The sequence below is a fragment of the Amblyomma maculatum genome, chromosome 3, assembly GCF_055883805.1.
Source record: "Amblyomma maculatum isolate TAMU_Amacu chromosome 3, ASM5588380v1, whole genome shotgun sequence".
Taxonomy (NCBI): domain Eukaryota; kingdom Metazoa; phylum Arthropoda; class Arachnida; order Ixodida; family Ixodidae; genus Amblyomma; species Amblyomma maculatum.
In genome coordinates, this window is record NC_139346.1 from 147,767,592 (window position 1) to 147,783,017 (window position 15,426).

At 43.6% G+C, this 15,426-nt stretch overlaps 1 protein-coding gene across 1 annotated transcript in view; it reads left to right on the plus strand.

Annotated features, from left to right (window-relative positions):
• The first annotated feature begins 10,413 nt into the window (after positions 1-10,413).
• The window catches only part of LOC146196348 (uncharacterized), a 46,387-nt gene continuing 41,374 nt past the window's right edge, over positions 10,414-15,426 (plus strand). Inside the window, exons 1-2 of the mRNA XM_084596967.1 lie at positions 10,414-10,463; positions 11,206-12,367. Of these exons, the coding sequence (XP_084453093.1) occupies positions 10,455-10,463; positions 11,206-12,367 (1,171 nt within the window). The 5' untranslated portion in view covers positions 10,414-10,454. The remainder of the gene's footprint in view (positions 10,464-11,205; positions 12,368-15,426) is intronic.

The following is a 15,426-nucleotide window of genomic DNA, read 5'->3' on the forward strand; positions in this document are numbered from 1 at the left end:
GGTTACGGCCGCATTCGTGGATTATTACTCGATGTTGTTTAGTGCCACTCCTCCTGTAAGAAATTCTAACATCTCGCGTTTCACATCCCTGGTGACCCCTTTATCAGAAGATGATTATTCTGTAATTAGTAGCTCTTTCACGCAGCAAGAGGCAGAAGTGGCAATTGATCAATTACCTTTCTCAAAAACGCCTGGTCCTGATGGCATTTCCTCTGAATTTTACAAAGCTTTTAAAACTGTTCTTGCTCCTATCCTGCTAGATGTATGCACGATAAGTTTTGATCTAGAAGCCCTTCCCGAGACTTTTACAAAATGCCACACAGTCCTAATTCCAAAGAGTACTGATGAAGAAAAATTACGCTCAGTGGAAGGCTATAGACCAATCACACTGGCAAATGTGGATTACAAGATTTTCGCCAAACTTTTATCAAATCGCCTACAGTTCGCAATGTCGGTTCTCATTGGCCCTCACCAGACGTGCGGCTTGAGGGGCCGAGCCATACAAAGTAATGTGCATATTGCGCGTTAAAACAGAAGCTTGGGCATGTTGGTAATCCATTGTGTAGAACAGCGCGAAAAAAACGACAGGGACGAAGGAAGACGACAAGACGAGCGCTGATTGACAAGGATGCACGGATGAACATTCATACAGTCAAAAGGGCCCGATGTACTAGAAATGAACGACGTTAAAACAGAAGCTTGGGCATGTTGGTAATCCATTGTGTAGAACAGCGCGAAAAAAATGACAGGGACGAAGGAAGACGACAAGACGAGCGCTGTCTTTTGACAAGGATGCACGGATGAACATTCATACAGTCAAAAGGGCCCGATGTACTAGAAATGAACGACGTTAAAACAGAAGCTTGGGCATGTTGGTAATCCATTGTGTAGAACAGCGCGAAAGAAACGACAGGGACGAAGGAAGACGACAAGACAGCGCTCGTCTTGTCGTCTTCCTTCGCCCCTGTCGTTTTTTTCGCGCTGTTCTACACAACATATTGCGCGCACAGTCCTCGAATCGTGCTCCTGCTCTCACGATCAGGTTGCTTTACTTTAGGTCGACCTCGCAAAAGCATTTGATCGACTTCTTCATTCTTTCCTGTTTTCTCTTCTGGAACGAGCGAACGTTGGTTCTGTAGTACTGAAGGGGGTGCAACTTTGCTATAGAAATTGTTCGACTCGCCTAATTGTAAATGGCCACCTATCAAACCCCATACCAATCAACTCTTCTGTGAAGCAAGGCTGTCCGATGTCTCCACTGTTTTTTGCTCTTTACTTGGAACCACTTTGTCAGAGTGTTTTACATAACAGTAGTATGCATGGCTTCCCTCTCCTTGGAAATGAGGTTAAAGTGCTTGCATATGCGGATGATCTTGCGTTTTTCTGCACTGACAAACCAAGCATAGAAAAAGTTATATCCAACATAGAAGAATTTGGCGTTGTTTCTGGTGCTCAGATAAATCACTCCAAGAGTTCCGGCCTTTGGTTTGGTTCGTGGGGCTCAACACCAACCCTATATGCAGGAATTGAATGGTCATGTGTGCCACCTAAATATCTAGGCGTTCCAATGCATGCATTTAAGTCAAGTTCAAATTACTGGAAAGAGCGCGTTCCAGTAGTACAGCGTTATGCTAATACATTTGTCCCCTATCGGCTTTCAATATTCGGTCGGGCTCAGGCCTGCAACATGTTTTTGGCGACAAAACTTTATTATGTGCTTCAGGTCCTCCACTGTGCTAGGCATTACATCCAGCGCTTTCACCGAATATTTGCGACGTTTATTTGGTCATCCAATTTTGAACCGATTCGGCGTGATAACCTATTCAGACCTGTTTGTGCAGGGGGGCTCGGCTTAGTGCATCTGTATGTAAGGCAGTTAGTTGCCCGTTTCTTCTTTTTTCGTGATTGTTCACATCCGATTATTAGAGAATTCCTACAAGTTAATTTCATGAATCTGCTTCCCGACTTAGTGGTTTCTTCAGATTTTACTGATCGCCCGCAATTACTAGGATTTATGCAGGAAGTTTATGCTTCGGTGAGCTTTTTGGCAGTACGATTCTCGAATGAGTACTTATATTCTGTTTCGCGCAAGATACTATACAAGGATTTGGTAGCAATGCTTTTTCCGCCACCACTGTATCGTTCTTTATACTTTGGCTTTAAGGGTCATGATGTGTTAAAAAGGGTGCGCAAAATGCAGATTTCTCCTTGCGCGAAAACATTTTTCTTTAAACTACACACCGAAGCTCTACCTGTTAACACATGGCTCCATAGAAAAAATATTTTTGTATCTTCTGTAAACTGCCGTCTGTGTGATGTGCCCGAAACTATTGAGCACTGTTTCATTAATTGCAAAGACGCAATTCTTTTTTGGGATGTGCTGCAAAGAACTCTAAAGAGAGACTTTGTTCTAAATTCGTACAGTGTGCGGTATCTTGCTGTTACACAATCTGATTACGAACAATATGACATGTTTTTCCTTATTGGACTTCATAGCTTGTGGAATACACGCATGTCGGATCGCAACTCTGAACCTGTTGTTCCACCTAGACTCACTTTTAGCAGAATGATGCTGCAACTGAAGGACACTTATGATGAAAATGACTTTCAACCTGAGTGGTTTCCGCTGGTGACACGATGCTTATTTTTGCCTGCCTTTTAAAAAGTTGTCTTCTGTTGTGCATCTCAGCAATGGCTGAATGAATTGTAAATAGTCTGTGTACATAACCCTTTTTGTATAATAAATACCATGTCAGAAAAAGAAAAAGACCTCGTGGCTGAGTGGTTGCGTCTCCGTCTCACACTGCGGAGACCCTGGTTCGATTCTCACCCAGCCCATCTTGGAAGTTGCTTTTTATTTATGAAGTGCATGTTTATTTATGAAGTGCATGCCGGGATTTATCGCTCACGGCCAACGGCGCCGACGACACCGGCTTTTCTGCGACGCGAGCTCCTTAACGCTACCGCGTTAAAATGCACGAGCCTGCTACTGGATCTGTAGCTGAGCCACCTCCGCTGCCTCGTGCAGAGAGGAGAAAATACAGAAGAAATAAAAAGAAGAGGGAGAGAAAGACGCGCGCCGCAACAGCCCTCGTCCACCTTCGAAGCGGTGGCGGGTGCAATGATGGTCCACAACAGATAAAATTCGGTAACTGGCTAGCCCACGCCACAAGCGACGTTGGTCTACCGTCCCATCCCCGTAGGGCCAGGAACTGCCACCCTTCACCCCCTCCTCCTGATGTCAGAGCGCTTTGGCGCAATGGATTAACACGACTTACCTCAGCACTAAAAGATCCTCAGGTGATCGAAATTACTACGTAGCCCTTCATTAGCGACTCCTCTTTCTCTCTTTTTACTTTCACTCCCACCTTCCTTCTTTTCCTTACGCGGATGAGGTGTCCACAGGATAAGGGTGACAGATAATGCACCTTTCCCCTCCTGTGAGCCAATCAATATTATAACATCTACATGCACAGACCCCACTAAGGTATCTATCGCAAGGTTTAAGACAACGATCTGTAAAGAGTTTAAAAAATTACTGTGATTGATTTGATTGATTTATAGGAAGAAAAAGGCGCGGTAACTGTCTCACTTATTTTCTGTGGACACCTTAACCGCACCGTAAGGGAAGGGAAGGTCGGAGTGAAAGTAAAAAGAGAGGAAGAGGAGCCGTAGTGGAGGGCTACGGAGCAATTTCGACCACCTGGGGATCATTAACGTGCGCTGACATCGCACAGCACACGGAGGCCACATCGTTTCGCCTCCATCGAAACGCAGCGTCTTAGCCTAGCAGATTGCGAAAGCAAGAGAGGCGAAGTGTCTCCAATGGAAGCCGACACCACCTTTTAGGGTGCCTCGATGCAAGCGCCCTCGCGGAGGGAGGGCGCGCGCATCAAGGCATCCCACCACTTGCTCCCCGCCGGTGAGGTGCAATGGTAAGACGCCCGACTACTGTGTCGGAGTACCCGGGTTTGAACCCGACCTCGGCAGCTGCGTTTCGATGGAGGCGAAACGAAGAGTGCTGTGCAATGTCAGCGCACGTTAAAAATCCCCAGGTGGTCAAGATTACTCCATAGCCCTCCACTACGGCTCCTCTTTCTCTTTTTCCACGTTCACTCCCACCTTCCTCCTTCCCTACGGCGCTGTTGAGGTGTCCACAGAAAACAAGTGAGACAGTTATCGTGCCTTGCCCTTCCTATAAATCAATCAGTTTTCTTTTTACCACTTGTTAGACCCCAGCGAACCTAGTGAGAGAAGCGCGAAACTCCCGGCGTGGCTACGAGCCGCGCTACGCGAAGAGCCGACTCAGTAGTCCATCATCGCCTCGCTTATGACGTCACACCACCTGTTAGACTACAGCGCATCTAGTGGGAGAAGTGCGAAACTCCCGGCGTGGCTACGAGCTACGCTACGCTGAAAAGCTGACTTGGTAGCCCAGCTCTCGTGATGGTATGATGTCAGTAGTCACGTGGTGTAAAGCGTAACTACGCTGAAGGCTCGAAACCTGGCGTAGTATTGCTCTGGCAATAAAAAAAAACAACTTTATAATAAGAACGCTGGTAACATGCATCACTGCGTTCATATAATGAGGTAAATAAGAGCATGTATTCTTATAGTTCGATTGATACCATCGACCAAGTGCACTGATCGGGAAGCTCTGGCACCAGAACATATTTTAGCGAGTTTGATGTCCTGGTTTAGGTCCGCTGATTAGCAGTGACCAAGTTTTTCATGCAATTCCAGTGTTTTCGATTTTGGTACTAACGCAGTTTCAGAACCCTAATTAGCATGGTAGGTGTAGTGCCAAGCCATGGAAAACATGTACCACTTCTTAAGCAGGCAGGTAGCCTGAGTGGATTCTGCAGAGTTGCTTGTGAGAAAAAACAATCCATGAATTTCTACGCCATTAAAAGAAAACGGACAGATATAGCTGGCCTGTATGCTCCTTTCCAGGCTGAATTCATAGTGTCAGAGGAGAAATTTCATTTAAAGTAGATATCCCTGGTAATAGGTTGGTGGGTTTAACAGGTCAGGTAGAGGAATGGATTCAATGAATTTTGAAAGCATGAATTTTCACAATTATTAAGTTTTTCGTTTAAATATATGAACAAAAATAAAGAGCTGCCTAAAAGGGTTGTTAGAATCCTTCGAGATATTTCGCTGTTTTACATACAAATTCAATTCAACTCCTAAATTCAGGTCTTGTCTAGCTATTCTCACTTGCGAAATGAGCATTTACTCTTTTGTGAGCCACATCTACGAGCGTGATATATGAGAGAGGAGAATTAAGGTGCAGTTTGTTTTTGTTGCGTGCAGGGTGTCAAAACAAAATTTTTTTTTTTGGTGCGGCTCGGGTTCCAGTTCACGTCTCTCGGATTTAGGTTCATTCTCGGCTCCAGAGATATATTCCGTTCCGGTTCGACCCTGCCTGAAAGGGTTCAAACTGGCTCAGAAAAAAAAAAAAAAGAACTTCGGGTATATTTTTACTCCACTCTGATATTTATTTTTATGCCCTGTTCCAGTATATCGTAAAAGCTAGAAGTTAATATAGCAGTCCGTGTATTTCGCCAGACTTTACGGGCTCCACTTGGTTGTACAGAATCTGAAGGCTCGGTCAACCAAATTGCTTATGCTGGTGTCGCATCGCATACGGCTGCTATGCATGTGCCGCGTGACATAATCCGACGCCGTCGAGCGATAGGAAAATAAAATGATTTCCGTGACATTTTTTTAAACACATTCGTCATTTCGTTTTTAGTTGTACATGTTGATATATTAATTTATGTAAGTATGTAACTAAACTATGCTAATATTTCACTGTTTAGGAAGGTTCTCGAATGGGGTTTTTCTTTATGAGCGGCGCCATTGTGCAGTGCATCGGCCATCCGTGTTCGGGATGAAACAATAACCCGGCACCAGAGGTTGGTGTTATGCATGTGGCAATATATTTTCTTTTGTGCATGTCGTCGTTTTGCAAGGGTCGAGTTTTCAATATGGGTGTGATGATTGCAGTGTGCAGTGCCGCTTTGCAAATAAGCGAGAAGAGCGGTTTACAAGCAGCGATAAAAAAAAAAATAAGGTACCTTGCAACAAAATGGGGCGGAACCGATTTGCAAACAGGTTCGGAATGGTTCTTCCGATTTGTTCCGGTTTGGGTTCATTTTCAAGATTGCAGGAAAATTCCAGTTCAGTGCTGTTCCGGCTTCGGGGGAATATTCGCGTTGGGTGACGGTCTTCGGTTCGGGTCAGTTTCGATTCCGGTTCGACGCTCTGGCTGCTTTACCAGCAACACCTCTTTCAGCGATAACAACATAAACTAAAGGGTGGGGGGAAGGGGCGAGGGAGTGTTACGCTGCTGGCCTAAGATTCATATTGCGGAGAAAGCACCAAGAGGTAAAAAGGCTGATTCTATCAGTATTTCATCTAGATTTCAAATGAGCTAAATAAGTGCCAAAGTCTGAATTATTTTTAATGAAGGAAACGGAAGAGTTTTGAACGGCATGATAGGCTGCACACTGCTCCTTTCTCCCTTCATGACATTATTTTCACAATAGAATCCATGGTAGAGCGAGAGGAATGAGATGGCTACGCAGTATGAAGGAGGCCTGGACAAGGTATTAAGGTTAAGAGAGAGGTTAAAAGAGAGGGGAGCCTCAGTTCGCTCAGACGAACACAAGTTTCCTTAACGAAACGTTGGCTCGGCCTGCGCACTGAGTCTCTCCTCAACCCTTGTACAGTGCTCTTTTCTATTTCAAAATAGAAAAAGAATCAGATATTTTAGCCATGTATAAAGTCAGGAACTGGTATCGGCGAACAATCTGTCCAACTCGCAAGCTAATGTAAGAAGGTGTCACCCCCTAGGAACTCTATAGATCGGCTTCAGCACAGAAAATACGAACCATTAATATAGAACTAGAACCTTTAGAAAACCGTAACTAATTTTTATTAACCACAATAAAACAACTAAATGCAGAAAATGCTGTTCTGAACGCAATAAAAGAGATAATTGCCATAAAGACACTTTATCAGCCGCTCACCTGGAGAAAACATAACTCAACAAGAAAGAAATGCAAACATGGAAATTTGCATAGACCTGATGGCAGCCTGCAATTTGTGATACAGATAAGGCCGCCAGCCCTCTTTTCGGTAATCACAAGATGAATTTTTTTTTTAATATTCGTGAAAAAAAAACTAACCCCAAAAACAGTGTATAAATGACACAGTGAAACGCAAATATCTAAGGAAAATAATATGAGTGGATAAAGACATCATGTGGGGCTTTTATTTAAGGTTGGAAGCGAATGTCTGACGGTTGTTTAATAAAAACATGCTGATATACTATGAGATATGAAAATGAAAAGGTAATTTAAACAGGCTTTTCATGATTTAAAAACGAATAATTAAGCACATTGAAAATATGGAATATATGGCCAGTACAAGAAATTCCTTTCTGTTATGTGAAATTGTATCTGTAGAACGTATTTATTGATTCCGCTTGCTAAAAACATACTATTTTTCTTGTCCTAATATTATGAACTACATGTCCTCACCTGCAAGTTTACAGCGCCGAAAAACTAATACACCCACCAAAAATCTAGATGTATGGGATATTCGACAATTCCGTACATTTTACAAGCTGCAATCTTTGGCTCACAATTTTCGAGCAATACTCAACAAATTCATACACATAGCAGTTCTCAATCGAAAAAAGCTCAGGTCTTTGTTTTTAGAGCAGTAAAATTCCTGTTTCCTCTTTGATGCTTTTTAGGATGGAACAACTTATTTTTACTACGAAGCTACTGAATTTGTTTATTACATTTTTTTTGCCACGCCAAAAGTGAATTTCATGTTTTGAACTTTTTGTGTGTACTGTTTTAGGATGTAATTACAAAATTGTTTGATTTTTTCTTTATTTTTTAAGCCGAATGAAAATTTTGTTTTCGACTATTTATCAACATACTATATATTGATTGTTGGTGTTATATACTGTTGCTGTGCTTTCTTTTTGTGTGCTACTGCCATGTAGGGGTCTCTTGGGCATTCGTAAAACTTCTTGAGTAGCTTTTAGCCCATAAAACCATCCAGATTGTTTTCTGGGAAAATAAGATTCATTGATTGGTTGATTTAGCATTAAAGCTACATCTGCATGTTAAACGAAACAAGGTAATGACTTTGCAGACGTAGCAATTCAGGAGGTCTCAAAAGAAACAATAATAAGAACAGAAATCAATATTTTAAAATCATGCCTGCGGGGACCACACTGATATTGAAAGCTATGAAGTTGCTAATTTTTGAAGAGAACTTAGTGGTGGGAAGAGTTTTCTGGTGGACGCTTTAATTTTCGTCAACTTAAGCTGTGAAGAAAATGGGCAGCCTGTATTAAGCACAATGTACCAATTGTCTCTAGATCGAAGGGTCTGAACATTTAGAACCGAATGCGCGCGATACAAGCAAAAAGAAAGTAAAACAGGTGATCGGAGTTTTCGTTTTTTAAAACTTACGACTCTCACATGATGGACATTTGCTCAATGTTCTCGGCGGTGAATGAACTATTTAACATATTGTGCAACATTTCTTCTTGCACCTCTAAAGCAGAACAACAAATATCTCGTTTTACTCGCGTTTGAACGCCTATAGTCGTGTATCGGTGACCGCACAACGAGAAAACTCGAAAGGGTTTATTGCTTAGGAGTTTTAACCTCAGAACGCGGCAGAGGTTGTCGCGGATGCCCTAGCTGCAGGGCTCAGAGATACAGCGTCCCCCCAGGGCTGTTTTAGAGAGCACTAAGATCGCGTGAAGAAGGGGCGCCTGGCGTTTCCACTTCATCGAAATGCGGCCACCGCAACCCGAGTCCATCTCGGCTGCATTCATTGCGTTTCTGTTCGAAGTCCAGACGAGTAAGACAATTCCTGGCGAGTTAAAGCACCTTATAGGTCTCTATCCGCATTTCCTAGGTGTCAGCACATCAAAAACTGGGCCTGGAGAAGATGGAAAACAAATAAGACAGGAAACCACCTTACGTGTCTGCCGGTTTATCAGAAACAATAATTTCGATTCTCTCATTAAGCTTCCTACTAGAAGGAGCGCTAGAAACTCTATACACATGAGTTTTATTTTGCAGACCTTGTTTTCTTCCTTTAGAAGCAAGAATTCAGGCGCAATGGCACCATGACAGCCACATATTACTACGTGGCCGGCCTCATAACATTCAAGAATAAAATGCATTACACGAAGTGGTAAACGCTGACAGAAAAAGGAACAAAGAATCGCTCGGCAGCAAGTGCCGTCATCCGACCAGTCTTGCAGGCTTTCAAGGGCAGTTCTGAGAATGCAGGTGCGATTTGAATTTTATTGGAGCGGATATCCGCTTAACGTTCCGCTCTACATCTCTGCACCTTTGCGGCTCGGCAGAGTTGAAACTCATAAATACAAAAAGTGGCGGCGAAAGGCACCGCCAGTTTGAGTGATGAGCCGAATGCGGGAGAACAAGAGCTGCATAGGCTGAGCACGTATAGGCTGTCGCAATAGGGTAGACAAAGGGCGCCCGCTAAATGCTTTGGCTTAGGTAGTCAAGTTACACAGCGAAGTAACAGTGGGAGATAAAGGCTAATAAGGAATGAGTGTATGCCACAATACGGTGTTATAGACATTGAAGCTGCAAAGCCATTCTACTTCTAACAATTTCGGTGCCAGTGCTATCTCTTGCATGGTTCTACAGCCATGTCTTAAACAAAAGAGAGATTGGTTTATATATGGTTGAACACGATTCACGCCAAGCGCAGGTGTTAGCAAAAAGAAAAAAAAAGAAACGATATAAACGAATGATCTGATGTAACAGAAAGGCAGCAATTAAATAATAAAAATGAATACAAAAACACTTGCCGCTGTGTTTAAAAATTTCCAGTGCAGTTAAGGCCTACAATATATTTTCTCTAAAACCACGTGAGATAACATTGGCACATTGGAATTCTTCCAAAGTTAAATGCGGCTCCTGGCGCATTGCGCAGGAGCGGCTGGATGGCGACGCAACATTTACGCCAATAAAGTGGTACAGCGCTTTAAATTCACCGGAAAGTGAAAAAAACCGCGAAAGAACAAGGACAGTGGGGCAGCCCCTAGTTTCTTGTGGATTGGAGACACGTTCACGATGCGCAGCGGGAGGTTTTACATAACGGTACACACACCTGAAACTTTTTTTTTCTTTCTCCTTATTAAGACGAGGTCTTTGGGAGAACATTTCGCATGCAGGGTACATACTTTTTTTTTTTCTCCTCTCGTTCAACGAGTCCCCAGATAGCCGGACTCCGGCTTGTGAGTCCACTTCTTGATACTTTCATTTTCTATTCACCTGCTTGCTTCATTGGTGCATTTAGAGGAGTATATAAGGGTTCTCATTCCCGGCACTATTCAGCAGTACATTTTCATCCCTGCAGGCCTTGAGCTAGCAGCAACTATGGTCGCTGTGAGTATTCCCGGTCTTTGCTACATTGGACGTACTATTCAAACTCTTGCTCTATTGTCGGGCACTTCAGCAGAAGCGCTTTCTGTTTAAATGAAATAGGAACAGAGTGTTTAGGAATCGTAGCATAGACAGTAGAGTTGTATTTAAAAGCACTAAAAAATAATGCTCAAGGCTTACCTACCACGACGCTAATCAAAGTAATTACGCGAACGTCATGCAACATAGCGGCCTCAGCAGAAAACCACTTTTGGATCACCAGTATCTCAAAAACGTTATAATCAACTAACTGCAAGTTCGTCAGGACAATACAAGATGTGATAAGGATGGTTTTAGTGCGGTCAAACCGAGCCTTGCAATTGAAAGAAATTTTCTATGGGAAGAAACTCCGGCTCGTACTATCGAAATGTTTATGTAATCATATTTTAATGATAGCGCCCAAAATTGCTATGGTATTAATATAAATTCTGCATGTTAACGTGTAAAATAAAGGATTGAAATCCTATGTGCAGTGTAGAAAGGGAATATCTCGTATAGCTGCATTTCATTCCAACCCATAAAACAATGTTCACGCTGGTAACTACGTTATAAAGACGAGGCACCATGGGTTTAACAGACACAGACATTTTATGCACTTTTAACCAGAGGAGCTGCGACGAGAACGGATTCGAAGGCGACAAAAAACAAATTAGTACGAAACAGCCGCGGTACTAAAGTCACTTATCTTCATGCGTCTCCTCTTCAGTTCCGTGCAAGCCTTATCCTAGCCCTCGTGGCTAGCGCTCTTAGCCACCCTGTCATCACCAACGGTGTCGGCCTGAGCCAGGGTGTCGCTCTGGGAGCTTCCTACGTTGCTGCTCCAGCTGTGACCCGTGTTGACACTTACCACGCCGCCCCTGCCGTTGCCACTGTTGCTGCTGCCCCAGTCGTGGCTTCTGCTCCCGCTGTTGCCAAGGTTGCCGCCGTCCAGGCCGCTCCAGCTGTTACCCGCGTCGACACCTACCACGCTGCCCCAGCAGTCGCCACCGTTCAGGCCGCTCCTGCCGTGACGCGTGTCGACACTTACCACGCTGCCCCTGCCGTTGCCACCGTTCAGGCTGCTCCAGCTGTGACCCGCGTTGACACCTATCACGCTGCTCCAGCCGTCGCTACTTTCCAGGCTGCTCCAGCTCTCACCCGTGTCGACACTTACCAAACTGCCCCAGCCGTCGCCACCGTTCAGGCTGCCCCAGCCGTCGCTACCGTCCAGGCTGCTCCAGCTGTGACCCGCGTTGACACTTACCACACTGCTCCAGCCGTCGCCACCGTCCAGGCTGCTCCAGCAGTTGCCAAGGTTGCCACTGTCCAGGCCGCCCCTGCTGTGACCCGCGTTGACACCTACCATACTGCCCCCGCGGTTGCCACTTACCAGGCTGCCCCAGTCGTTGCCGCTGCTCCAACTGTCGCCAAGGTTGCCACCGTGCAGGCTGCTCCAGCCATCACTCGCGTTGACACCTACCATACTGCTCCCGCCGTCGCCACTTACCAGGCTGCCCCAGTCGTCGCCGCTGCTCCAGCTGTCGCCAAGTTTGCCACCGTTCAGGCTGCGCCAGCCATCACTCGCGTTGATACTTACCATGCCGCTCCAGCTGTCGCTACCGTCCACGCTGCTCCAGCCATCGCCACTGTTCACGCTGCCCCAGCTGTGACCCGCGTTGACACTTACCACGCTGCCCCAGCTGTTGCCACTGTTGCTGCTGCTCCACTCGTGGCCGCTGGCCCAGTTTACGGTTATGGCATCGGTACTCTCGGCTATGGCGCCGGCCACTTCGGTTATGGCTACGGTCTGGGTTCCTACGGCCTTAACTATGGCTATGGTCTTGGCACCCCCTTCAACTACGCCAACCTTCTCCTCCGCAAGAAGAAGTGTAAGTACAATACAGTGTCTCGACCAGTAACAGCGACTAATGATACTGCTGTATTAGTGGCGTAAGTTTAGTATTCGCGGGGTGCTCGACTGAAATTTATTCAAGGATTTCAAAACTCTATTTGGTACTAGAGGGTGCATAGTTCATTATATTGTTGTGATTGACTTTATGGCAGTTATTTAAATGAATATTATGAACTCGCGTTTGAGGAAGCACACCTAAATTTATCGATGAGTCAGCCACAATTAGGGCAGGTATTCACGTACCATTCGGTAATAATTTTATCCCGCAGTGTAAGGTTCTTTACCTGGAAAACTCTTAATTATGCATGTTCTCAAAAAATAAGAAGAATATACATTACTTGCAGTAAGTGGACTATTATTTGAACTGCAGTAGATTCAATACATACATGAAAATGATTCGTCTACCTAGCCAAATAACTAACCGTCTTCTTTCCTTCTTTTTTGCTTATTTTTCAGAAACTCACCTACATGAAGAAGAACGTAAAAGCTGCTCTTTATATACCAATAATCCTCAAGTCGGTATTTATAATAAAGTAACATTTGAATCAAAAATATATTGCGTGCCAGTTGTTGTTTCTTCAGGACGAAGCCGGAAATCCCAGCAGCGTTCATGAAAATGGTACTTTTTCTTTAGAAAAAGTGTCAACACCTACAGCGTAACACAGGAGCTTCGTCTGTTCTAATTTTGAAACTACGAATGAGAGGATAGTCTTTATTAGGCTATAATTCTCTAAAATAAATTTTTAGAAGACATCTACATTTCCGTAGAGGAGGAATGTATCGCCATATACAATTTGCCGCCTTTGTTTCCTTCTCCTTTTGAATGTTTATATTGAGTATTTGCCTGCATCCTAAGGATGCATTGAAAATTTACGGTGTTTTTGAAAGCTTGAAAAATTCAGTTTGCTGTAAAATGTAATGAAGCCAATCTTTTTGCCTTAATTTATAGTGAAGAGCAGAGAGATACAGTTCTTATGCCTGCTTTCACCGCTAGATGTGTTTATTCCTGAAATGTGTAAGACACCTGCAAATATTTTGTGCCTAAATATACTTGAATATGAGCTTAATGCTTAGCGAATTGCACCTGGTATTATCAGGCGTCCGCGAAGAAACATCCGGATATAAATAAAGTTTGTTTATTGAAGTGCGCCATGCTTGAATGTTCTGTCAATTTAAATTTATTGAATAAATTTCCGGCTTACATAGCAAAATGATATGAGGGAGCGAATCAGTCGGCTGCTGGAGGTATTGACTTCTTAATATCGCAATAATATTTGGCCGTATCATTTGGCCACAGCTGCTCAGGTGCGATAATAATCAACGCTGAGTATCTGTACCCTCAGAACGTGTGAACTGCAGCCGAGATACGCCCTTAGGTTTTGTTTTCTTCAAAAAATTCAAAGTTTTTTAAGTGTACATGCTTTCATTGGTGTGTCAGTAGCACTAGCAGGGGAGCAAATACGAAAATAACAATGGTAGCCTTCAGTTAGGAGCAACGTTTGCCCACCGTAAAAGGTGGTAGGAAGAATAAATCTCCGAATCCACCATAAAAGAACCATGCAGAAATAAACAAACTGTAGCAATTCGTGAGGCACAAACACTTTGAAAGTCTTGCGTTAAAGGACGACGCGAAGCCGAGAGCCCTCAATGTGTAGCAAAGAGGGATAGCTCAGGCTTTTGACGTTAAGTACAGTATTGCGACCGTTTTCTACAATTAGCATGGATCTCGGGCAATATTAGCTTCATTTGTGTCGAGTTAATGGTTGGTCGAAAATGCAGATATTGTTTGATGCAAGCACCAGTTTCACACTTATTTATTTGCTTGCACGTGGAAGGTTCACAAGGAGAATTATATACGCTTCCTTGGCGGGACTGCTAAGCTCTCATTCTATTTTTATAAAGGCTAAATATAAGGAATTGATTACTTGAAAAGAATGTGTTCAAAGTGCGAAGAAGCTACGACCGAGAGAATTGAGGCTGGACATATTCAGTCCACAAATGCTCTTTTCTGACAAATGAAGACGCTCTTATCTTCCTAGATGCGTTTTAAACACCTTAAACACATTTTGAACACATTTAGGAACTGCTCATTTCAATACTATAAAGCAGCACTGGTATGTTGCAGCTGTTATGTACTTTCTGCTAAATAAAATATTACAAAATGGGAGCATATTTGTGCCTAAAGCTTGTTTGGTGGCAGTAATTATTAATGATAATATGTCGTAGGCATGCGATGTTGCGAAATAAATGCCATTTTGTGAAATTAAAGAAAACTCCGCAATTCTTTTAAACAAGAAAAGGGCTGCATGGTCTAATGGTAGGTAACATAATTTAAAACAAAAGTTGGAAATTATTTTCTTTTTGCTTTTCTTAAGAGCAAGACAATTATTTCCTCTTGGGTGGACCAACCGTGCAGAAATAATATCCTTATCACACTGCCGGCGTGGTTGTCGTCGACGCATTGAATAATAAGCCGATACGTAGCTTCACGTATTCAGCGAAACAGGATCGCTTCTTATCAAACTACTTTTGGGGATATATTGTCCAAGCATAAAAGGCAGAATACTGTTTGGAAATGTTCAGCACAATGTTTTTTCTAACCGAGCAAAAGTATGAATATGCATCGATGGCTATTCTAATGCATTTGTGTGCAGAAGCCATATTGTGCACTGTTAACAGTGCAGAGGAAGTTTCACGTCTTCGGGACTTGGCCGGAGTCTTCCTGTGAGGAGCCATACATTCACAGTGATCTCCCAGAAGAGACTTGTTTCTCCATGCGGAATTTTTCCTGTTTCCGGTTTGGCATTGGTGGCACCCGTGTCGCTCTCTAGGTGTTTTCAACTCTGAATATGACAGAATGACAATATCGGCGCAAAGCGCTGCTTTCTCTGGTGGGCGGAGGCAGGGGCCGCATAATCCCTCTCTCAAGAAATACACAGGTCCGCAAATCTATTTTCCTTTATATAAGCATTCCATTTCTTCGCAGACTTGCCGTCATAGGAGAAAGTAAAATATTTCAGTAATCACCTGCCAATC